General features: G+C 41.3%; 1 protein-coding gene and 1 long non-coding RNA gene across 2 annotated transcripts; both read left to right on the plus strand.

The window, feature by feature from the left end:
• Positions 1 to 9,254: 9,254 nt before the first annotated feature.
• LOC124966156 (insulin growth factor-like family member 2) lies at positions 9,255 to 11,084 on the plus strand (the record flags this gene model as incomplete). Its single annotated transcript, XM_047527209.1, has 3 exons — positions 9,255 to 10,352; positions 10,730 to 10,783; positions 10,870 to 11,084. Coding segments are annotated over exons 1-3 (450 nt in total), but the record flags the coding sequence as incomplete, so codon positions are not given.
• A 3-nt stretch (positions 11,085 to 11,087) lies between these two features.
• LOC124967274 (uncharacterized) lies at positions 11,088 to 22,568 on the plus strand. The gene is made up of 3 exons (XR_007105501.1): positions 11,088 to 11,128; positions 11,309 to 11,377; positions 22,092 to 22,568. It is a non-coding gene; the product is annotated as an uncharacterized LOC124967274 (long non-coding RNA).
• The last annotated feature ends 1,634 nt before the right edge of the window (positions 22,569 to 24,202 follow it).

Below are 24,202 nucleotides of genomic sequence, written 5' to 3' on the forward strand. Positions count from 1 at the left end.
ATAGACTTACATTTAAATTTTTTATCTCAGTGTAAAAAGTAACAAATTTTATATATATATATATTATATATCTTATATATATGTTATATATATATATATATATATACCCTATTGATAACAGGTCCTAAAACAGAACATTAAATGATATACATAAGCCCCTAATAAAATTTGCTATTTTTATGTTTTAAAATTACCATTACAGACAAGTTTAGTTTGGAGAATAGCAGCTTGATAAATTTCCTGCTTTAAAGACTTGTATACCTGGAAAATATGAACACATTTAATACACAAAGAGTGACCATTTCACAATTACCTTGATACATTTATATTAACCAAATTTAGTTTTGAAAGAAAATTTAGGCTCTAATGTAGTACAATACTCTAAGAGTTGTTTAACCATAATTGTATAAACCTCAATTTTTAAGATTAATTGTTCTAAAGAAAGAAACTTAACAGACATAATGTTGAGTAAATTAGTGTTTCTAAGAAATCCTTGTCAGTTCAACATATGGATTAAACTTTGGTTTATATCAGTACAGTAGTATTTGACCTTAGGAAAAACCTTAAATAACTTTAACTGATTGTCTCACATACATATAAGCAACTTAATTACATGCAAACTTGTTGAAATTTGCCCTTTACTTACACAGACTTTCTTAGCACTTACTTTGACCCTCATGTATTTTATCACATAAGCACCTTCTTACCCAGAAACATTTTATTCTTTACTAAATATATTTCCATTTCTAGAACCTTCTATTTTTCCTTTCCTATCTGTTGACCCCTTTTTGTTCACATTTTGAAACAACTCTTATGTAATTTCTGAAAATTAAAGAAAATAAGTGGATGTTTTGGTATAATTTATAGAAAAGGTGAAGGTAACCCCAACATGCATGCACTGCCTTGGTGACCAGGGAAGTCACTTCCATATCCATGGGAATTCACCCTGAGGTTTAGCTCTCATTATCACTGTCTTCCAGGGTGTGCTTGTCAAAGAGATACTCTGCCATACCAGATTCTGGGGCTCCCATTTTTTCCTTTAGTTCAGGAGTCCTGGGGAGCCTTGGGGTATCCCAGATGAGCCCCCAACTGTTGTGCCCAGATCACAAATTCCCAAAGACCACCAAGGTGCCATCTTCGATACAAAAGCAAGAGGGCCTTTATTGCAAGCTTGGGCTCAGAATCCCAGCGTTCACTGATGCAGCAGGTACTGACTGAGAGCCCTGAGTCTCCATTCAGTGGGATTTTTATGGGCTCCGCAGTAGACTGGGAAATTGACTGATCTTTCAGCATGTGTGGTTTGGCATGTTTCCATTGGCTTGGGGTACCCAGGTTTTAACATATTGACATATATGGTTTGGAATGTTGCATTGGCTCGTTAGCTCGCCATAGAAACCTAGGCCTGAAATCTTTCATGCCCTAAATGCAGTCTGTCATGCCCGCGGTTCAGCTCCCTTTTCAGTACCAGCCTGGTGAGGAGAACTTGGGTGCTGGAATAGGGAGAAGAAAGGGCGGGGTGAATACCAAAATCCAAAAAAAAAAAAAATTTGCAAATGATCATGAGTGCCCTCTGGTGGCCTTCTTGAGCCATTTTCTAGAATATGCTGAGACCAGGCTATGGTCGAATAAAAAACCAGCCAATTACAGTCTAAGTATTGGGCAAGTCCTAGTTTAGTGAAGAGACAGCTCGAAGGTGTTTTGAGGTCTAGGGGGCCCCCCGTGTTTCCCATTAGCCTTCCAATTGTACACAAATGGATGCACAGAAGCAGAAAAAGGCGTCCCAATTCCCACCTGTGTATACCTGAAAAACAACAGGTGGGCCAAAAGCCAAAATGTCTTTCGACTTTTGGGGGTCAGGAATGGAATAAACAGGGGTTAACTGGAGGCTAGGATGACTCCACAGCTATCAGAGACCAAATGAAATGGGTGGGGGTCTGTGGCGCACGCAAGGACAGAACCCGCGCGGATCAGATGGTAAAGATTAAAATGTCAAATAGGAAACCCCAGGGAACTTACCCCGTCTGTTCCCAGATAAAAAGAAACAGGACGGAGCAGAACAGAGAAGAACTGAGTGGAACGGAATCTCCTGGTTCATCTGAGGGAAAGGGTGAACATCAATCCTGATGGGGGAAAGCCTGAAAACCCTCCCGGGTTTCTGCACCAAATGTAAGCTCGAGGGCAGGGCTGGTGGCCAAACAAGAGCTGGCAGAAAGAGGCCAAAGCAAAGCTTTATTGGAATTTGGCTCTCAGGTGAAATTCCCAGCCTCCCAGTGTATAGGTCAGGGTGGAGAGCTGGAGAAAATCGCTCGTGGCCCCAGCTGCCCAGGGTCTTTATAGGCTGGAATAGGTGGGGAGGGGGTCATGCTGAGTGACAGGTGGTCATAAGGGTCAGTGGAGTTTATCTGCCCCTGTTTGATTGGTGGCTGTTGGTACTCTTGGTACTCTGCCCACTACCTCAGTCATTTTGCTGTCTCTCATGTAGCCACTCAAGTCCTGACTTAGCAATTATGATATGTAAACTACATCTCGATAAAGAGATTAAAATGCAGTCAGTATAAATTATATTAAGAACACAAAATCACTTATATACAACTATGTCTTTCTTTAACTGTGAAGCCAATGGCAGGACATGCAGAGACCTTTTTGAAACAAGGTAGTGTATATGAAGCTATAATTAAATAAGGGCCTGTCAAAAACTACAAGGGAATTGAGATGGTGCCTTACTATAACTGGTCATATTTTTGTGTTTTCTCTCAGGAAAAGCAAGACTTCCAGGTAGAGACAAAGGACAGTGTCTTCTTCAGATCAACAGAGAGTAGCCAGAGCATATGCATTTGTATGCCTTCCCTGAATGCATTTCCAAGGGCATTCCACAGAGGTCCAGGTGATGCTGGCACATAGAGTTGGTTGCATTTGCCAGACATTAGCCCCAGAGTTAGGGAATATGAATTTTTCCTAATAAGCAGTAAGCTTATGTGGCCTTTGTCCCAAAGGAGGATAGCATCATTATTATGCAGGACACTAAACAATTAACTCTTTGCTCTGGAGGGAGATGTTACTTTATTTTCCCAGGTTATTCACTGAATAAATGTCCTTGAAAGACTGTGGAGCAAAGGAATCATCCATGCCTCACCTCAAGGCATGGAACAATGCAAGAGATCACGGAGAACTGTCTCCAACATCAGCAAACCAATATTTTATTTAACTAGATTAATATATAAACAAAGATAAAAAGTTGAGGGAAATGTTGCCTTTATGTAATGATAACTGTGACAGTGAAACCAGATTTAGAGATGAAACTGGATCCTCTGCTGCAGGAACCAGGGTGGAGAGGATCTGTCTGGGTTACAGCTATCTGTCATAGACTATGCCTGCTAGTGTTGCAGAGTGAAAGAGTAAGGCTTATTCAAATAAGAAGAAGGAAACAGGGTTCTCACTGAGCAAGAGGGGTCCCCACAGGGGATTGCCACTTGAGTGTACTAGTCTTGGGGCTCATATGGCCACTGGGTAGAGGCACTGCTCACTATTTATGCTGATCAGGTATTGGAGACTTGCCAAGGCTGTTCAGGCCCATGACATTCTGAATGGTTGTGCTCTCTCACTGCTTGAGCTGGGAATTTTCTGTAGCCTGTACTTGGGTTCATCCCACTTTCTGAGACAAAGACATTGACTGGAATGTTTGGAACATTCCTGCAGAGCATTATGTTTTAGACATGTGATGTCCCCCGGAAGTGAAGAGGTCAAATGATTGGGTTGTGAGAGCCCTAACCTAATCAGTACATTAATTCTCTGATAGCGATTAGCTGAATGGTACCCGTAGGCAGGTAGGATGTGGCTGGAGGAGCTGGGCATTGGGGACATGCCTGTGGGGTGTATATTTTGTCCATAATAAGGGAAGCTCCCCCCTCTCCAGTACTGAACCGAGGGGCACTCTACCACTGAGCTCCATGTCATCCTTTCCTTATTTTTTACTCTGAGACAGGGTCTCATTAAGTTGCTAAGGGTCTTATAAAGTTGCTCTCAGAACTAGTTCCTATTTGTCCAGACACACTAGCATAAAAACTGCAGGGGTTGTTGTCCAAAGCACATACTCCATCTTCCTGAGCCAACAATTAAACTAGAGCTATCCTATTTTCTGTTACCATTTGGGTGAGTGAGTCTAAAGATTTTCCTAGCTGTTTAAAGTCTTGTCCAGTAACTAAGGCAATGACCCCACAGTTTCTTTCTAAGCTATTCCTTCCACCTGTCCAATAGGTGGTCCCGTTAGTTTGATACCCTAACTGTACTTAGACCTGGACCTGTCTTCCTGCGAAGCCTGCATCCTGCAGAGGAGATAGTGCCCAGGGGATCATTGGTGAAAACTTGTCACTTTGATGGACTGAAAACATATCCCTCTCCCATGTTCTGGCCATCTTTTCTCAATCCATGCTCTGCACAGCACATTCTCATACAACCCTGGATGGCTTTTTGTGTGTGTGTCACAAGGATTGTGCCCCTAGGTAAGCATAGATGTTCTTGTTCAAAACTAGCATCTACCTTATCTTTAGGAGTGAGTGAAGGGTCAATATTTCATTTGCTTAATGGAGATAGGCTTGTGATTTTAAGAAGGTTCAAAGAGGCCTTTATTGTTCATGGACTAATGTAGACTGTGGACCCATTATTTTCACAGTGGTTGTGAATCTCTCATGTACTTTTGAAGTAGAGTATGGGTAGGGCACATGTACAATTGTAAAGACTATTGACCTTGTGTAATGATGGCTTAGAGGAGTGTTGAGGCCATTTGAATAAGTACCAAAAAGTATTATTACAGCTGGAGTCTGTGGCTTTATTGCAGGAAAAGAAGGAGATAGAGAGGTTTTGTTTATTTGTTACTGAGAATTGAAACTAGAGGCATTTTACCACTGAGTTACTGAGCTATATCCCCAGTTTGTTTGTTTTCTTTTCTTTTTTCAATTTTTATTTTTAACAAGCTCTCACTGAATTGCTGAGGATCTCACTTAATTTCTGAGGCTGGCCTCAGGCTTGTGATCCTCCTGCCTCAGCCAATGTTGCTGGGAGTATAGGTAGGACCTACTGTCCCCAGAACTAGAAGGTTTTTTGAAACTTGAGTGAAGCTCTATTTTGAAGGTCCACACATAGGATTTGTAGAGCCATGTGTTGCAAAACTCAGAATTTCCCTTCACTCCCATAGATGAACTGGTGTGAGGCTGCTGGGTGGGTGGGTAGGGACTGACATTGATAGCAGTGGTCCATGTTCCTGAGTCCCCTCCTGTGTGTCTGGCTTTAAATGTGCTGTCTTTTCACAGAACAGCTTCTTCATGTCATAAAGCTCTTTGTGGTCACACCTCTCCTCACCTAACCACTAAAAACCATGGTCTGTTCACCATCTTTACACTTTGGTCCATCCAGGAATATTATATAAATGAGATCTCACCATATCCACCTTTTGATTGTGGCTTCTTTGACCCAGCCAATGCCTTTGAGATTCATCGAGGTTGTCTGAATCAATAGTTTTTTTAAAAAATTTGTTCTAATTAGTTATACTTAAAAGTAAAATGCATTTTGACATATTATACATATGTGGAGAATAACTCTTCATTCTTCTGGTTGTACACATTGGTTGTGTAATTATATAGGCACGTAGGAAAGTGACTATCTTTTACTATCTTTCCTATTCCCATTCCCCCTCCCTTCCCTTCATTCCCCCTTTGTCTTAACCAAGGTATTTCTATTCTTACCTACATGCCCCCCACACTTATCGTGAGTTAGAATAATAATAATAATAATATTAATAATAATAATATAACATTAGGCCTTTGGTTTTCTAGAATTGGCTTATTTCACTTAGCATGATATTCTCCAGTTCCATTCATTTACCAGCAAATGCCATAATTTCATTTCTCTTTATAGCTGAGTAATATTCCTTTGTGTATATGTACTACATTTTCTGTATCCATTCATCTGTTGAAGGGCACCTAGGTTTGTTGCTTGTTCCATAGTTTATTGTGAATGGAGCTGCTATAAACATTGATGTGGCTGTGTCATTGTGGTATGCTGATTTTAATTCTTTTGGGTATATGCCAAGGAGTGTGATAACTGGGTCTAATGGTGGTTCCATTCCAAGTTTTATGAGGAATCTCCATTTTGCTTTCCAGAGTGGTTGCACCAATTTGTAATCCCACCAGCAATGTGTGAGTGTACCTATTTCCACACATCCTCACCAACATTTATTGGTGCTTGTATTCTTGAAATTGCAATTCTGACTGCAGTGAGATAAAATCTCAGTGTAATTTTGATTTGCATTTCTCTAAGTGCTAGAGATATTGAATGTTTTCTCATATATTTGTTGACCATTCATATTTCTTCTTCGTGAAGTGCCTGTTCAGTTCCTTTGCCCATTCATTAATTGGGTTATTTGTAGTTTTGTTGTTAAGTTTTTTGAGTTCTTTATATATACTGGAGATTAATGCTCTATCTGAGGTGCATGTGGCAAAGATTTTCTCCCATTCTGTAGGCTCTCTCTTCATGTTCTTGATTGTTTTCTTTGCTGGGAAGAACTTTTTAGTTTGAATCAATCCGACTTATTGATTCGTGATTTTACTTTTTAACTTTAGTCTTGTTGAAGAAGTCAGATCTTAAGTCAACATGATGTAAATTTGGGCCTACTCTTTCTTCAATTAGGTGCAGGATCTAATGCCTAAGTTGTCAGAGTGGAGTTTTTGCAGGGTGAGGGATAGGTTTTACTTCATTTTGTCAGTAGCTTTTTGTGGTTGTTGTTTTATTACTGAGTCACATCCGATTGTATGGATCCACTAGGGCCTATTGATTCACATGTTGACGGACATTTGTGCTTTTTATAGTTTTGGTTTACTATAAGTAAAACAGTCATAAACATTCTTTTTTGTGTGTGTGGGTGGGGGACATAATTTTTACTTTTTCGGAGAAGTGCCCAGGAGTGTGGGTGCTGGGTTATGTGGTACATGTGTTGTGGGACTCTCATGCACAGACAGGGCACAGGATGTTCAACAGGAAGCAGCATTTATTAGTATCAGCACTGGCCCAAAGGCTCAGCCCTGAACACAGGAGGCATTGCCTCATGTACCTTTTGTTGGTCCCTGCTCACTTGCTGGCTCTGTGTCCCATATGAGGGAATACACATTCTGATTGGGCATTCTGTTTTTATAGTGTAGAGTGGCAGTGGAGTTGTGGAATGTGCACGTTGATACCGATGGCACCATGTTGTCTTTCCTTTGTTCTGAGAACGTCCCTATCACAAATGAGTCTTTAATTTTATAAGGAACAGTCAAAATGTTTCCCAGAACATTGTGACATTTTGCATGGCAACCACATTGAAAAACTGAGGGGCAGTCCATTGCCACCTTTATTTTCAGTCCCTTGTGACTCAGGATGTCACACACTTCCAGTGCTTCTTTGCAGTTTGTTATCTTCTTTGGCAAGGTGCTGCTCTCGCCTGTGCTGAGTTGTTTGGTTTTCTTACTGATTGATTTGGAGAGTTTTCCATCCATTATACTCTGTAACTTACACAGGACTTGAGATACTCCTATGTCAGATATATAATGTGCAATATATTCTCCCAAAAGTTTTATATTTTTTGAAATTCTATTTATCAATGTTTGCTTTTATGCTTTGTTTTTCATGCTATGTCTCCAGGCACAGATTTTTTTCTCCAATGTTTTCTTCAAGAGTTATAATTTTACATTTATATTTGGATCAATTCTGATTTAAATTTTATAAGAAGTATAGTTACAGATTTTTTTTTTTTTTTTTTTTTTTGTCCTGGAAGATGAATGCCTAATTCTCTCACCCCCATTCATTGAAAGACTGTGATTTCCCCATGGAATTGCCTGGCTGCCTTGTCAAGAGTCACACGGCCTTAACTGGGTCTATTTCTGGTCTATCTCATGATCTGTTGGTCTTTATGCCCATCCATTTGCCAAACATGTGCCTTCTTTATGATGGTGGATTTATATTGATTCTTCAAACTGGGAAGTGTGAGTCTTCTGGAATGTCTTTTTTCCTTACTATAGTCTTGCCTGTTCTGATTTGTCTCACCTGTCCATGCACATTTTAAAATAAGTTTGTATATATTTTTTTAAAAAATTCCTTCCTATTACCCTCCCTTCCCTTCATTCCCCTCTGTCTACTCTTACTTTCCTGTGTACACATGAGTACACCACCACCATGAACCTCACCACCATGTACATCCACAAGAAATCAATTCAAAAAATAACTATGGGTGAATGATAGAAAGATCAATAGAGGGGAGGGAGCAGGGGGTGGAGACAAGAAATGGGAAGGAGAGATACTGGGGTCAGAGTTAGAAGAAGATATAGTCCATTCCTGTATGATCATGTCAAAATGGATTCTACTGTCATGTATAACTAAAAAGGACCAATAATGAATACATAAATATTCCTGCTGGAATCTTGACTAGAGATTGTGTTAAATCTGTAGATTAATTTAAAGAGAACTGACATCTCAACTCTATTTCTGTTGTGTCTTCCAAATCACAACACAAAGATGATTTAAATCTCCATTTATTTAAACATTTATTTTTTCTTTTATTTTGAGCATCAGCTGCACACCCCCTCTCTGTGTTTTACTGGACATATGCCAAAGTATTTCATGGGACCCTTTTTAAATTTTCAGTTTCCAGATGTTCAAGCTAACATAGGTAAATGTTTAATATTTGTGTTATGAATTTTTATCTTAAACCTTCCTAATGTCTATGATGATCAGTTCCACAAGATTTTCTTTAGAGTCAGGGAAATGGCTCTCCTTGTTCCCTGGTGATCCACTGGGAAACATAGGCAAGGATTTACTTCTGGGTGGAGCACTCTGATTGTTCCAGCACAGAAGAATCTGGGAGGCTCAGGAGCAGCTTTGATAAAGTCATTGATATTAGTGTCTATTTCAGGAGCTGTCACAAGGAAGTCTTTTCTTGTTAAACACACCTATGGGTTGAGACTTTATGTCTCACCCCACTCAGACCAATGCTGCAGGCCATGAAACTGTTCAGCTCCAACGTGGCAAACTTTACATGGCAAAAAATATTCATTATTGTTGTAGTCATTGGGTCCGTTTAATTTTGGTGTCACCCTGCACCAGGGACACAGGACCATCATCACCAGTGGAATTTCTGTTAGTGTGCCTTGGCCAGGAGAAGGCACTGACACACACACACACACACACATACACCTGCCAAGTGAGAGGAGGGATAATAATTGATATGCATATACCAATATGAAGTATCGCACATCCAATTTAAGAGAGGACAGAAGGGGAGTCTCTCCTACTAATGATGCACTTGTACAATTCCATGCTTCCACCTTGTCCCTCCTTAATCATCCTAAAGTTTTCACTGTGAGCTGGGGAGGAAAACAACAGGAAATGAAGATTGCCTTATTAATGCTCCATAAATTGTCTCATCACACAAATAATAATTATGGTGACAATATAACAATACTAAGAAACATGGATGGAGCACTTCTCTTTTTTAATATTTTTTTAGTTGTTAATGAACCTTTATTTATTTGTATGTGGCGCTGAGAATCAAACCCAGTGCCTCACACGTTAGGCAAGTGCTCTACCACTGAGCCACGACCCCAACCCTGGATGGAACATTTCTTTGACTGAAGAACCCTACAAAAAATAAAGGCACTGCCTTTCCATCCCAGAGGTCTATCCTGTGACTCATCAATTATTCTTCTTTTTTATTTTTTTTTTCCAACTCTCTAAGGGAGTTTCCACAGCCCCTGGTCTTCCAGATCATGGTATAACTTTGGTATCCCCCCCAAATAACTCTGAAGAATCGTAAGCAGAGAAGATCAGGACATGGATATAGACTGAGCCCAGGGTTAAAAGAGCCTTTGCAACTTGCAGGTTGAGGAGTGCAAGAAGCCTATAACAGCCAGTCACCCATGTGTGGTGTGCAGGCAGATGAGGGAGGGCCTGGGGATTCTTCCAAACTGGGATTGGAACCTCAATGAGGTTCAAATAAGAGTTCTTTCCAGAGTCACAACTTTGAAAGCTTCCACACTAGCACGTGCTGTGGGATTTCAAGGGGATCTGAGAAGAGGTCAGCCAATGGACAGACAGAACAGCTCAATTCACTGATGTATGACTTTATCCTACACATAAGTATGACTTCATGCACCACCCTTTCCGGTACACTGCGGCCTCTGTTGCAACAGAAGCTGGCAAGTCCTCCCCTGGGAATGACACAGAATTCCTGTATAAGTCACAGCTCACAAGCCCCAAACCAGCTCTGCTGCTGCTCCACTACCTGCTGCTCCCTAGCCTCACGGGAGCTATGGTGCTCAGACTCTTGGGTAAGGAGACTCCAGCCCCAAGTCAAGCCTAAGTGTTACTGCATCCCTGGGGTGCCACTCAGTCTCAGCCTTAATCCTTTCTTCCCTTTTCAGTTCTCAGCTTTCTACTGCTAATAACCCTCCCCTCCCCCATCATCTCTGACTGCACCACAGTCTCTGCTCACCCGCAAAATTCAGCAGCTTCCCTCTTCCAAGGACCCTCCCTGCATTTCCTCATCTATCGACCCAGACCCCAGGAGTCAAACCCACCGTTTGTCTCAAAAGCCACTCAGCCATTACCAGCAATTCAAGAAGCTCAGTGACATGGTCCTGTGGCCCCTGACCATGGCAAGTCAGCTAAACTTCCAGCATCACTTTCGTTTCCCTTCTGTTCTCAGTTGCTGTCTTCATGTCTGAACTCCTGGTCTCATCAGGCTCAGAAGGAGGCACAGGTGAGAACAGGGTTGTTAAGGAGGGAGGAGGCAGCTCTGTGCATGGGGGCAGGTCCTTCGAGCCCACCCAACTCTGACTCTTCCAGCTGCTGCCCCGTGGCTGTGCCAGCCGGTGCTCCGGTGTGGAGACCAGATCTACAACCCCTTGGAGCAGTGCTGTGTGGACGACACCATTCTGCCCCTGCAGCGGACCCAACTCTGTGGCCTCAACTGCATCTACTGGCCCTGCTTTGAGCTCTGCTGTCCCGAGTCCTTTGGTCCCCAGAAGAACTTCATTCTGAAGCTGAAAGTTCTGGGTGTGAATTCTCAGTGCCATTCAGCCCCCATCTCCAGGGACTGTGGCAGGTAGGACCCTGCCCCTGGCTGTGGCAGGCAGGGGGAGGGAAAGAGAAGGGCAGTCTGGATGTCTACACCTCTCCTTTGAGCATCCCTTGCCCTGTGGTCTGACCTCTAACTCTTACTCAAATCCTTTAATTTGTCTTCTTGTCTGTGATTCATAATTTCTTTTCTCCCTTTTTGCAACAGAGAGATAGTTTCCCAAAGACATGGAAGAAACCCAACTTTCTCTAAGGCAACTCACCAAGAGAGACTGAGGTAAGCTTCAGAATGTGTACAATAGCTAAAAAGAAGTCAGAGATGAACTTAGAGGACCTAATCTGAGGAATTTACCCAGAGACCTTGCAAACTGCTACTTGTTGACTCATGACCCTTTGAATGAGAGCCACCTGCTCTGTGGCATGTTAATGGGTGAAGTTCCACAGTGTCTTAAGGCCATCAGCTTCCTTGTACCACAGTACTGATTAAGGAGAGCCCAGAGCTTCACTCACTCTCAGATACAGAGCAGTCCAGGAGGGCAGTGAGTTCATGGGAATGGGGACATTTTTCCATGTACAAGTGTACCGACTCTGCTTGTTTTGAACTCTTACCAAGTCATTGCTCACTTCTGGGTGCTATTGGGTGTGAGCTGTCCTATTGTGGTCTATGCTATTAATGCAGACCAGACACTTTGTGTCTCTCAACCATCAGAAGTGACTGAATAACAATAAATTCCCAGGCTACACCATTTTCAGTTGTTGTAGTTCATCAAATACTTGAGGGTCACCTGATAGTCATAAGCTGGGGAATCACAGGTTCTTTTATTTCAATCTCAACTACTAATATCTATAAAACTCATGTCACACAACACACTTTAAGTTAGGGTGGCCACTGGGGCCCAGGACACTGAACTGAGAGCAAAGGCAGAGAGTCACCAGAGGTGGTCAGATAATGTTACTGAACTTGTTCAGGGAGGAAAAGTGTCAGAGCTCAGAACTTATTCTGGGTCAAGGTCCCAACAGGCTGCAGATTTAGAGTGTCACCTTGGAGTGGACCGTGCATGATTGTCACAAGCAGGAGAAACCATGCTATGGTAAAGTCATAGCCTGCATACACACACACACACACACACACACACACACAGAGTCAGAGAGAAAGAGAGAGAGAGAGATACAGAGATAGAGAGCATAGAACAGAGATTCAGAGATTTGTCACTATGGAGATTGTTTTAAACCCTAGGAGTAAATGGAATAAATGGGTAAATTAATTAATCATGCCCAGATCACAAATCCCCAAAGACCACCAAGGAACTGTCTCCAATGCAAAAGCAAGAGGGTCTTTATTGCAAGCTCGAGCTCGGACTCACAGTGTTCACTGACACAGCAGGTACTGGCTGAGAGACCTGAGTCTCGATTCAGCGGGATTTTTATGAGCTCCACAGTAGAGAGGGAAATTAGCTGATCTTTCAGCATGTGTGGTTTGGCATGTTTCCATTGGCTTAGGGTACTCAGGTCTTAACATATTGACATACGTGGTTTGGAATGTTAGGCATTGGCTCATTAACTCCCGATAGAAACCTAGGCCTGAAATCTTTCATGCCCTAAATGCAGTCTGTCATGCCTGCGGTTCAGCTCCCTTTTCATTTCCCACTTTCTCTTGTACCTAGGGGAGCCAATCATGAATCCTGGGTTGAAAATTCAGTTTCTGTTCCCTGTATTGGCTATATTGAGTTCTAAGCACCATAAGTTGAATTGTGTTTAAGCAGTCCATCATGAAATTAACAAATCTATTAAGGATACAGGGACCAAAGGTAAACAACATTAGTAAAATAAGGGGCCCAGAGGCAGATGACTTTCATGGCTTCCATTTCCTCAATTTGACATGATCCCCTATTTCTACACTAAATGCCTGTTCCCAATTCTGGCTTAATTTCCCCCTTTTGCTTTAGGAACTCCTACTACCGAAAGGAAAGCAAGCAACAACCACTCTGGCTACTTCGAGCTGGAAAGGGGCAGCATGGGGCAAGCAATTTTGAGTTCCCTTTTAAAAATTGGGTCAATCAAGGGGTCCATGGTAGTTGGGGAAGAGCAGGTTGTAAAGTCATCTGGGGGTGGGTGCTTCTATGAGAGAGAAACAAAAGATGTGAGTACTGAAATGAGATTAATACCAAATAAATGTTGCAGCATCTGGAACATGCCAATGAATAATCTCTCACCAGGAGGTGGAAGAACTGAGAAATTGTTCCCATAACAAGGCCTAACAAAGGCTGGAGAGAATAAGGCCTTTATTTGGGAACTTAAACATTGTCCAAGTTATCATGAATGTAAACACAGCATTTAACTCTTACTGTCATTGATGTCCCCATAAAATGTCAGTTAAGCTACTTAATGTCATATGACTTTTGTAAAATATTCTTTTATTGGTAGAACCTGTGTTTAGTAGAGATCTCTATATTTCTGTTACTTAGGGCTAGATAATTATAGTAGCAAACATAGATTAAGCCTACCTGTGTAGTTTAGGAAGGTCTGTAGGCCTTAAACTGACTAAAAATTTCTGACTCTGGCAGTTTCTCTTGAGAGTTATTAGGCACATTTGTTTAAGAATCTCTCTTTGGTACCTTCCAATCATTACTTATTCTAGGGAGTTAACACAAGTGTGCATCTTAAGTTACATTTATTATTTCTTTTAAATGCCCAATAATGGCTATTAACTGCTTTTAACTGTTTTGCTAGGTGTTTAAGATCAAGCTGGTCAAATTGACCTGTTCCTGTCTCTTAAGTGTCAGCTGAGTTCTCACAGGAGTCACTCATGGGCAACTTGAAAGCAGTTTCTTAGCTCCTTTAGTGCCATTCGCTAGGTAGGGTCTCTTTGATGAAGTGGCTTCCTTTGGAAGCATCAGGGATGTCTCCCTTTTTCAATGATCCTCCTCTGCAGCAGGTGTACTGATTGACTTTTCATCCTCCAGTGGTCTCATCAATCTCCCTGATTGGGAGGTCTTGTGGCCCAGAGATGCAAAGCTCCTTAGAGAAGTTCTCTTGTTCCCTGGATTCAGGTTGACTCTAGGGGTAAAAACCAAATACTGGTTTTTTGGCTCTGTATTTAATCTCAATCTCTAAGTTTGATCTTACACATCCAGCAAGCCAGTCTCACCAGTCATAAAGTAAGAGTACTGGGCTTTAACTTCAATGTCTATAGCTCTACAGTTATTTACCCTTTTCTTTAACTGGAGTCTGTATTAGTACTGGAAGTTACCACTATCTGTTCTGTAGGTGATGGCTTCTTATCACAAGTTACCTAGGTTGTGTGTTCTTGAAGCACCTACTTCTGAAAAACATTAACAGGAAACAGTTTTACAAAATGAAATTAGCAGGAGTCAAAATATATTCAGCTTGTATAATAGCTATCTTGAATTTTGGCTGAGCTATACATTATATCCCCTGTTTGAGATCACAGTAATTCTACAACAAAAATGAATCTTTTGAATATAACTTTAAAGAAGCTAAAGTCTGGCTTATTTTAGAACCATTCTAACATGCAGTAAGATGGGAGGCAGAGCCTTATTTCAGGTAAGGCATGGCTTTTTACAAATCTTAAGTGTAGTGTTCTAATTCTGATGTTGATCTTTGCTTCTTTCTTAAATGTCATTTTAAGAAGTTTACATATGTTGATTCCTGAATCTATATGAACATCAGTTAAGATAATTTAACATTATATCTGAAACATGAATTAAAGAAAGGATGAGAGAGCTTTTAACTTTCTTTTTGTGTGGCAAAATGCTTTCATGTTTCATGATATTAACCTTTAAACAAATCAGGCTCTCACTAACTTTTAGAAATAGACTTACATTTAAATTTTTTATCTCAGTGTAAAAAGTAACAAATTTTATATATATACCCTATTGATAACAGGTCCTAAACAGAACATTAAATTATATACATAAGTCCCCAATAAAATTTGCTATTTTTATAAATTTAAAATTACCACTACAGACAAGTTTAGTTTGGAGAATAGCAGCTTGATAAATTTCCTGCTTTAAAGACTTGTATACTGGGAAAATACGAACACATTCAATATACAAAGAGTGACCATTCCACAATTACCTTGATACCTTTATATTAACCAAATTTAGTTTTGAAAGAAAATTTAGACTCTAATGTAGTACAATACTCTAAGAGTTGTTTAACCATAATTGTATAAACCTTGATTTTTAAGACTAATTGTTCTAAAGAATGAAACTTAACAGACATAATGTTAAGAGTAAATTAGTGTTTCTAAGAAAGTCTTGTCATTTTAACATATAGAATAAACTTTGGTTTATATCAGTACAGTAGTATTTGACCTTAGGTAAAAACTTAAATAGCTTTAACTGATTATTTAACATACATATAGGCAACTTAGTTACATGCAAATTTGTTGAAATTTGCCCTTTACTTACACAGACTTTCTTAGCAATTACTTTGACCCTCATATATTTTATCACACAAGAACTTCCTTACCCAGAAACATTTTTCCTTTTACTAAATATATTTTTATACCTAGAACCTTTTTTCCTTTCCTGTTGACCTCTTTTTGTTCATGTTTTGAAACAACTCTTATGAAATTTCTGAATTTAGATAAATTACTTCACTTTAATAAGATTAAATATTTTGTTATTTATAGTACTCTAATTGAAACACAGTTGGAACTTTTGGAACCCTTTGTATATAGAATTGTACCTGTTAGGACATAACTCTTAGTAACCTTGTTTTGAGTTTAATAATGACACAAAGCAATTTTAAACCCTTTTTATTTACCAACCTATGAAAATATCAATGATGTTTAAGTATGTTACCCAATGGAATTTAAGGAGTTAAGAGTACTCGATGTTATTTAATAATTAACATTTTAAATTTGTAAATTAATCAGCTGTCTCTACAAATACATTTGAGTAATCTCATACGTGTTAACTCTAATTCACTTATTTTTTGTAAAAACCAAGATATCAGACAAGTGTCCTGAACAGTATTTGCCATCTCTTTCCTGTTGAAGAAAAGTCCTAGATGTTAGGTCAGAAATTAGGCGAATGTAGGGGGCGAAGCTGAGCAGCTGGAGCAAAGACTAGCACACCAAAGGTGACCAGAAAGTTTGCAGCAAGGTGGATGGAAAGTTCCACTGACCCTTCACACCCACCTGTCACTCAACAATTCCATCCCAGTCTATAAAGACTCTGGGCAGCCAGGGCCACGTGCGATTTTCTCCTGTCCCTATACCCCCGGGGGTCTAGGAATTTCGCCCAAGAGCTAAATTCCAATAAAGTTTGCTCTGGCCACTTTCTGTCCCATTTTATTTGGCTGCTAACTGTGCCCACTGAGCCCGCCAAGCCCGCCAAGCCCGCCAAGCTTACACTAGAAACAATAGATATTAGACATTTTATAAATATCAACATTTTATTAGTTGACCACCTAGAGACTTGTGAGTTATTTTCAAGGACATTTTACTTTTATTAGTTTACCCAATTTAAATTGAACCTTTTTAAATCATGTGAATTAAAAGTATATGGATCCATTTTTTTATTTTAATTTTCAATTTTTGATATGTACATGATATTTAGATATAAATACAAACAACATGACATAAAAATAACACAAAATCAAAGGCTTTGTAACTTTATAGGTGAATCTCCATTGCAATGTAACAGATGTTCAAAAACTCTAGTTGAATAAAAATATAGAACTGATCAAAAAAAGTCTGAACTCAAAAAATATATAGAATTTAAGGAAAAAAAAAACAAGAGTCCTGGAAAAATGATACAGCCATTAATTACTTTAGTAAAGCACCATAAAATTTACTTCTGCTGGAGTTCAGGTAAAACTTTTTGCTTTTTTTTCCCCCTTGGGTTCGAGACTAGTCTCCCACTGCACCTTCTTTCTTCCTCTATTTACATTTCAATGTAAGCCTTGACTGAGATCTGAAAAGAGCTAACAGGTTCAATCAGAAACTTGATGCCTAGGGCATTTTAGCCATTTCTATCAGGACAAGTTTGGATGTCAAAGAAAATTATGAGATCTTATTATCCATTACTTTCGAGAATGAAGCTACTATGCTAAGCTCCTCACTGAAATATGCCAATGGTTATTGAGCTGCCTATGGCTACCTATCCAGGATTTATTTTCCCCTCAGTGACAAACAGGTTAAATCTTGCTTCATAGGTAAGCTGAGGACAGGAGCTTGAGGTAAGTCCCCTTTTTGGTATTCCTGAGGCAGAGGATATTGTCCTATGGTGGCTATTTTCCTGTCCTAGTTTGTGGGTTCCTTGAGATAGTTGCAATCCTAAATATTGAACCTGCTGATGGCATAATTAAGCTTTATTTTTTGAGATCTTATAATTCCTACAGCTAAGAAGTTTAGGAGCTCTGTAATGACCTTTTGATATTCCTCCCGGGTGAAGGCAAATAAAGGATGTCATTTACATACTGGAGAATAATTACAGATGTTTTATCTTTGAATTTTGTTAAGCCCTTAGCTAAGGTTTGTCCCAACAGGTGAGGGCCATCTAAATCCTAAGGCAACACTGTCTGGGTTAAGTGAGATACATTATCTGGCTCCTCAAAGGCAAGCAAAAATTGCAATTGAGAGCCTAGTGTATACAGGAAAAACCATCTTTTAAATCTAACTTAGTAAATCAAGCAGCAGCTGCAATTTCAGACAGCAGTAAGAACTACAGGGTGGGGGAAATTACTGCTTCATTAAATTATTTTAAGGTTTTGGACTAGGCAGTTTGCTTTTTAACTCCTAAAATGGGTGAATTGCATGGGCTGTTGCAAGGCATTAAAAGTTTCTGTCATTTTGAATGATCTTTAAGGTTTTGAATGATCTTTAATATGATCTTTTTCTTGTTTTTATGCTCCCTTTCTTTCTTTTTGATCTCTATTAAAAATGGAAGATGCAAGCTGGAGAAGATCATCTAAGGATTGATCAGGGCCAAGTACCAATTTTTGTAATTTCCTCTAAATGTTTGGGGCTGACTGAATGATAAATTTATACTTTAAAAGTAGGGAGCCCTCTATGGATTCAGGACTCAGGGTGGTGAGTTTTCTTATTGCCTTCCTGAGTCTCTCCATGAAAATAGCAGGACTTTTCTGAAGGCCTCATAATAGTTTTCCAGGCATCCTACTCATTATTTGGATCCCAGTAGGATGGTTTCTGGGAACTGCCTGTACTCTAGATGGTTAATGTAAGGAAAAATGCAGCTCAGCTCGGGACCGCGGCAGTTCCAGCCCCTCCCACGGAACTGCTGCTGCGCACGCCCGTCTCAGTTGCGGCTCGACAATAGCTCCCAGAAAATCCATGGTGGACACAAGGCCTCATGCAAGAGACTTTATTATGCAGATGACTGGCGTGTCCGCTCCAGGGTGGAAAGAAAGGAAAAGAGAAAGATGGCATGGACGCTTCTCCCAGATATTAGAATCTCCCAGGCTGGAGGGAACCAATAGCAGAGGAGAATACTTGCAAGCTGACTGATGAACCAATAGCTAGCTATCATGTTAGGACGTAATGTGGGAAGCAGGAAAATGGCTGTAGCATAGGCCAGAAATTCCTATAACGTAAGAGGCGGGTGGAGCACAGATTGACAAGTGGTTGGGAGGTGGGGTATCGGCTTTGTATTACAGTTAAGTACTAGCATAATTTTTCCAGGTGAAGTCAAATACCTGGCATAAGTTTTGAAAGATCTCAATATTTATTAGGATCCTCCAAAAACCTCCCTAAATTTATTTTTATCTGTCTTAAGTTGGGAGGTCCCCTTGATTTTTCTCCCTCAGTAGGTGATTTCTCAAGACCTCAAAACTTTCTCCTCTCATGGTAGAGATTATTGATGTCAAACAAAAAGTGTGCATTTTTGCCTTTTTTTTTTTTTTTTTTTTTTTTTTTTGCCCTGTAAACTAAAACAATCTCCAGAGGGTGAGGGGACATCTATTGGTTCTTAGGCATATAATGCCCTTTTCTTGAAGGGTCTCACAGGAGGGGTTGATTTTAAATGCCTCCCTCTTGCAGCTTAAAGAGAACACAGTGAGAACATTTAAGCACAGGAACAGTAATAGGGAGACTCTAGATAGACTAGTGAAGACTAACTATGTGAACAAAGGGAATCTGGGCATTTTCTTACTAATCATCCCAGGTCTTTCTTTTAATCCTACAATCTGAATTCCTAATGTCTGACAAGCGAGGGAAGGAGAGCATCCAGGAGGGAATAGATGTGTGGGGGAGTGTTGTGTAGCCCATACAAAGGCAAAGGTAATTGGTGCTTTCCCTCAGTACCATTCATCAACTGATCACTCTGGATACCCCTTAGGGCAGTCAGGAGTGGGAGTCCAGAGAAGGAACTTTGGGATCCACCCAAGAGTAGCCCAGGCCAGAGAACCCCACAGTTGCTCCAACCCTTCATCTGCCTCCACACATCCTGGGTGGTTCAGGACTTGCGATACTGTGTACTGACGACAGTAGTGCTCCAGGCCTGGGCAGAAAAAGTAGGAAACAGTTTTGGCAGAGTCCAACATGCCTGCTTTGTACAGAGTTGGTGATTGGGAACTGCTTGGGGTGGGAAACCTCTCACCTGAGTCTTAAAGGATGGTGGCTGCACTAAACTGCATTTAAGTAGCTGATGAGTGCCCATTTTGCCCTCCAAAAATAAGGAGACAGAAAGATGCACCTCAAACAGATGTGGGGTGCATGGAGAGAGAAGCTTACCTCGGTGTAGATCTTGGTGAGACCTCCAGTTATAGAGATCACTGGTGGCAAAGGGCCAAAAATGATACTGCTGGTTTCCCTCCTCATCAGGGGGCCCCAGGGCCCTGAGGGGAAGGACCATTAAATCTGCTGGTCCTTGAGCAGTGGGGAACCTGCCTGGTGGCTCCTGGCTTGAGTACCAGCTGCTGGTCCTGCAACCAGTTAGGTGGCCACAGCTGCTCTAGCCAAGTGGGGCTGGTTTTCAGGGGCTGCTGGAGCCCTGGGTTGATACGGGAGGAAAGATGACTTCTTCCTCCATGCCTCCCTGAAAAAAAGAACATGAAGAATGCCATCTTTCTCCACAGATTGTGCCTTTAGTGCCAGAATCTTTTCTGCTGGAATAAATGGTTTTAACTAGGGAGGGGGATTTTTGACAAGATCCTCCCAGACTAAACTGTAGGGGATTTGGTCCAGGTGTCCCTCGGGTCCTCTGAGAAAGACCCTTGATTTTACACTTCTGATCTTCCAAACATCAAAGTTTCCCTCAGGCAGCCAACCTACTCCAAAAGTGGGCCATTCAGATCTGCAAAGAATCGTTAGTTTTCCTTTCTTTATGTCCACGCTGAGGTTATAAGCATGAGCACGCGCATCCTTAAAATGATCAGTCACCAGAGTCAAGGGAGTCATCTGAGTTTGTCCCATGTCTCAGTCACAAAACTAACCACTAACAAATGACTTAAGAACACAGACAAAAGAAGAACAGAAAAATGCTAGAGATCAACCAAAAACACAACCAAAAGTAAACCGAAGACCTCATGCTGTAATGTGGGAGCGACCCACGACCAGTTTCAAATCCTATATGAACTTGACCAATTTCAAGTTCTTCAGGGAGACTTATGTTCCCTCCAGGAGGGCCTGGAACGTCTTCCAAGACCCTCGGTTGGTGACCCTCCAGCATGTCCGCCTAGGTCCTCTGCCAACTCTAATACAAAACTCCTCTACAGGAACTTGACCAGTTTCAAGTGCTTCAGGGAAACAGGCACCAGACACACAGAGACACAGACACACTTACCAGCCAGTGATCAACCCTTCAGTTCAGGAATACTGGGGGTCTTGGGGGATCCCGGATAAGCACCCAACTGTTGTGCCCAGATCATGAATCCCCAAAGACCACCAGGGAGCTGTCTCCCATGCAAAAACAAGAGGGCCTTTATTGCAAGCTCAAGCTCATACTCACAGCGTACACTGATGCAGCAGGTACTGGCTGAGAGCCCCGAGTCTCGATTCAGCGGGATTTTTATGAGCTCCACAGTAGAGTGGGAAATTAGCTGATCTTTCAGCATGTGTGGTTTGGCATGTTTCCATTGGCTTAGGGTACTCAGGTCTTAACATATTGACATATGTGGTTTGGAATGTTAGGCATTGACTTGTTAGCTCCCCATAGAAACCTAGACCTGAAATCTTTCATACCCTAAATGCAGCCTGTTATGGCAGCAGTTCAGCTCCTTTTTCAACTGAATTAATCAGAAGTACATGGATACATGGGCAGATCAAACTCATATCAGGAAAAACCAGGCCCATGAGTTTATAAAACACATAAGACCGCAATATGAAACAATCACCTCACCTGAGACCCATAAAAGGAGTAGTACCCCAAGAATGAACACGGCAGCACATTGAACCTGGTCACTAAAAAGGAATCTTGCCCAAAAAATCTCCATAGCAACTGTGAGAAAAAGAAAGTTTGGTGCTCCATTTTCAAAATATAGTATTTAGCTTTAAATATGAAATGCTTTGGGATGTAAGACAGGCAACTAGAAAAGGTACAGCTAAAACAGGTTACACGAGAATGTAAACAGTCACAGCCTCTAGACAGGAGGGGAGAAGGAAGCGTTCCCCACACCTGACCAGCAGAGCTGAACTGTTTATGTGCCAAAAGGCCCTCAATCCAAGGGGACTTTCCCACCCAAGACACAAAGGAAGGCGGGACAACTGAAGGGACACATCTTTAAATAACCCAATAGGAGAGAGTGAAACCTAGGTGGTGCTGGGGAAGATGGCGCCCAGGGCACTCAGCCCAGGAGGACGGGAGAGATCTTGCCCTCTAGGGCATGAAATGCTGGCGGTGCCCAATCTGTGTGTCCCTGACCTCCAGGCACCTGGTCTTGCAAGACCATCATTAAAGTAAAGCCTCGCTTTTTGCTGTTCCTTGTGTCTCTTGGTCCATCTTTGGACTGGGACAGGTAAGCATCCTTCTCACAGCAATAAGTCTGTGCATCTCTCTTCTCAGGCCCCTGCATAGCGGGGATTCTCCTGCCCGTGATGTGATGACCACCTGTGGCCCACTCCAAGACAAGACTCCAAACTGACACTCTGGAATGGCCATCTGTCAGGACCCTGGTCTGGAATTAGCTCTGGACTGACAGTTCTGCTCCCTGAACAAGTTCCTCACTGGTTCGGGAATTCTGTCTGACCATCTGCAGTGACTCTGCCTCTCTCTGCTCTCTAATTCCCGTGTTCTCATTTCAACCTCCTCAGCCTCAGAGGCTGCCCTAGCACTTTCTTAGGCTTTCTACAGTGTGTATTGGTGTAAAGAGTGATGTGTGTCCTAAGTTAGTAGAAGCTATGATTGGAATGAAAGAACCTGTGATTGCCTGACTTATGACGATCAGGTGACCCACGAGTATTCACTGAACATCAACTGCTGAAAGTGTTGTAGCCTGTGAATTTATCATCATTCAATAAATCCTGACTTTGTGGAAAGATACAGATGTGTTTGGTCTGTTTCTGGCACAGCTTGCTCATGTCACTAACGTACCTAGATGAGATTTTTCCAGGGTGCATCAGACTGCTGGTGCACCCTTAAAGATGTTGTCTGAGAGATCCCTAAATCTTCCTCACCCAGCACTGGGAAAGGGGATTTCTGGTTGTTGCTAAAATCTCAGTCCTTGTCTCCAATGCCAATTCAATAAGGAGGACATGGTTTTGAGAAAGGAAAAATAAGTTTTATTTCTTTGCTAGCAAAGGAGAAATACAGGGACTACTGCCCAAAGGCTGTGACTCTCCACATCGGATGGGATAGGAGAGTTTTAAAGGAGCTCTTCAAGAGTTACATTCCAGGTGTGCCCTGACAGGGGTCCCAAGGTGCCCTGAAACTGTGTTAGCATTCACTTGTTAATTTGGGAGATAGTCATCTCCCACATCCTCAGCAGGCATCTCCTTCCTGTGGAGCACAGATAACTCAGGATAGTCTTGTTCCCTGCCACCCAGGTTAGGGAGGGGGAGAGGGAAAATAGGAAAAGGAAAACTTGTTCCTTTAAAAATAAGCCTCAGAGATATATTCAAAAGGGCAAGAGGACCACTGTTACATTTCCCCACTGTCAATTTCTACATTCCATTTCTGTGGTAAAATGGGCACCGACATCTCCAAGCTGCTTCCTGCTAAGAAAGGACAAATTTGAAAGCCCTTGTTTTCTGTTAGGTGGGTCATGGACAGTTAGGGGTTTTTAGCATCACAGCAGTCCAGAGGTCTATGGTGGCAGTTGGAAGGTGACTGATCAAGGTACACACAGGGCAAAGTTCATGCTAGCACAACAATAAATGACAGTAAAGCATTAATTTTTTGGTAAACAATCAATACGAAACAATTAGTATTTCAGCTGGTTTCTGAGAGAGGACAAACTTGTGCTTTTAGTGTCCTTTGTGATAGTTATTAGGCATTTTATAAAACAACGCTTCCTTTACAGCTTCCAGCTTTACTTCCTTTTGGTAAGGCAGACACAAGTGTACATTTTAAGTTATATATTTTAAAAAACTATTTTTATCTTTTTAATTGTCCATGTAGGACTGTGCTCAGGCTATACTCTCCTACCAGGTGTTTAAGACTAGCTGGTCAAAACTGACCTTGTTTCTATCTACTCTTAAGGGTCAACTGAGATTCCTCAGGGATCACTCTTGAGGACATGTGTGAAGACTCCTGGCTCCTTTATTTTTCCTCTACCAGTGGTACCATATGCAGGATGGGTCAGGTCAGTGTCTTAATGACCATATGTGGCTTCTCTTGGAAGCATCAGGGACATTTCTGTCTCCAGTGACCCTCCTCTTTGCAGAATGTGCACCACCAGTTGGCTTCCTCTTCTCTAGGGTCCTCTCAATCTTCCTGATTGGCAGATGAGGTGACTCACTGGAATTTCAGAGCCCTTAGAGGAGTCCCTCCTGTCATTCTCCGGGTACTCGCTGAACTTAGGGGGCAAAGGCTAAATATTGTCAGCTTTTTCCTTGAACCTTTTACTTCCTTGACTTTGATCTCCAAGGTTTTGGTTTTAAACACCCAGCAAGTCAGTTTCACCAGTCTTAAAGAGGGAATAACAAGTTATAACTTCAATATCTATAATTCTACAG

This window comes from Sciurus carolinensis, chromosome 16 (assembly GCF_902686445.1).
Source record: "Sciurus carolinensis chromosome 16, mSciCar1.2, whole genome shotgun sequence".
Taxonomy (NCBI): Eukaryota; Metazoa; Chordata; class Mammalia; order Rodentia; family Sciuridae; genus Sciurus; species Sciurus carolinensis.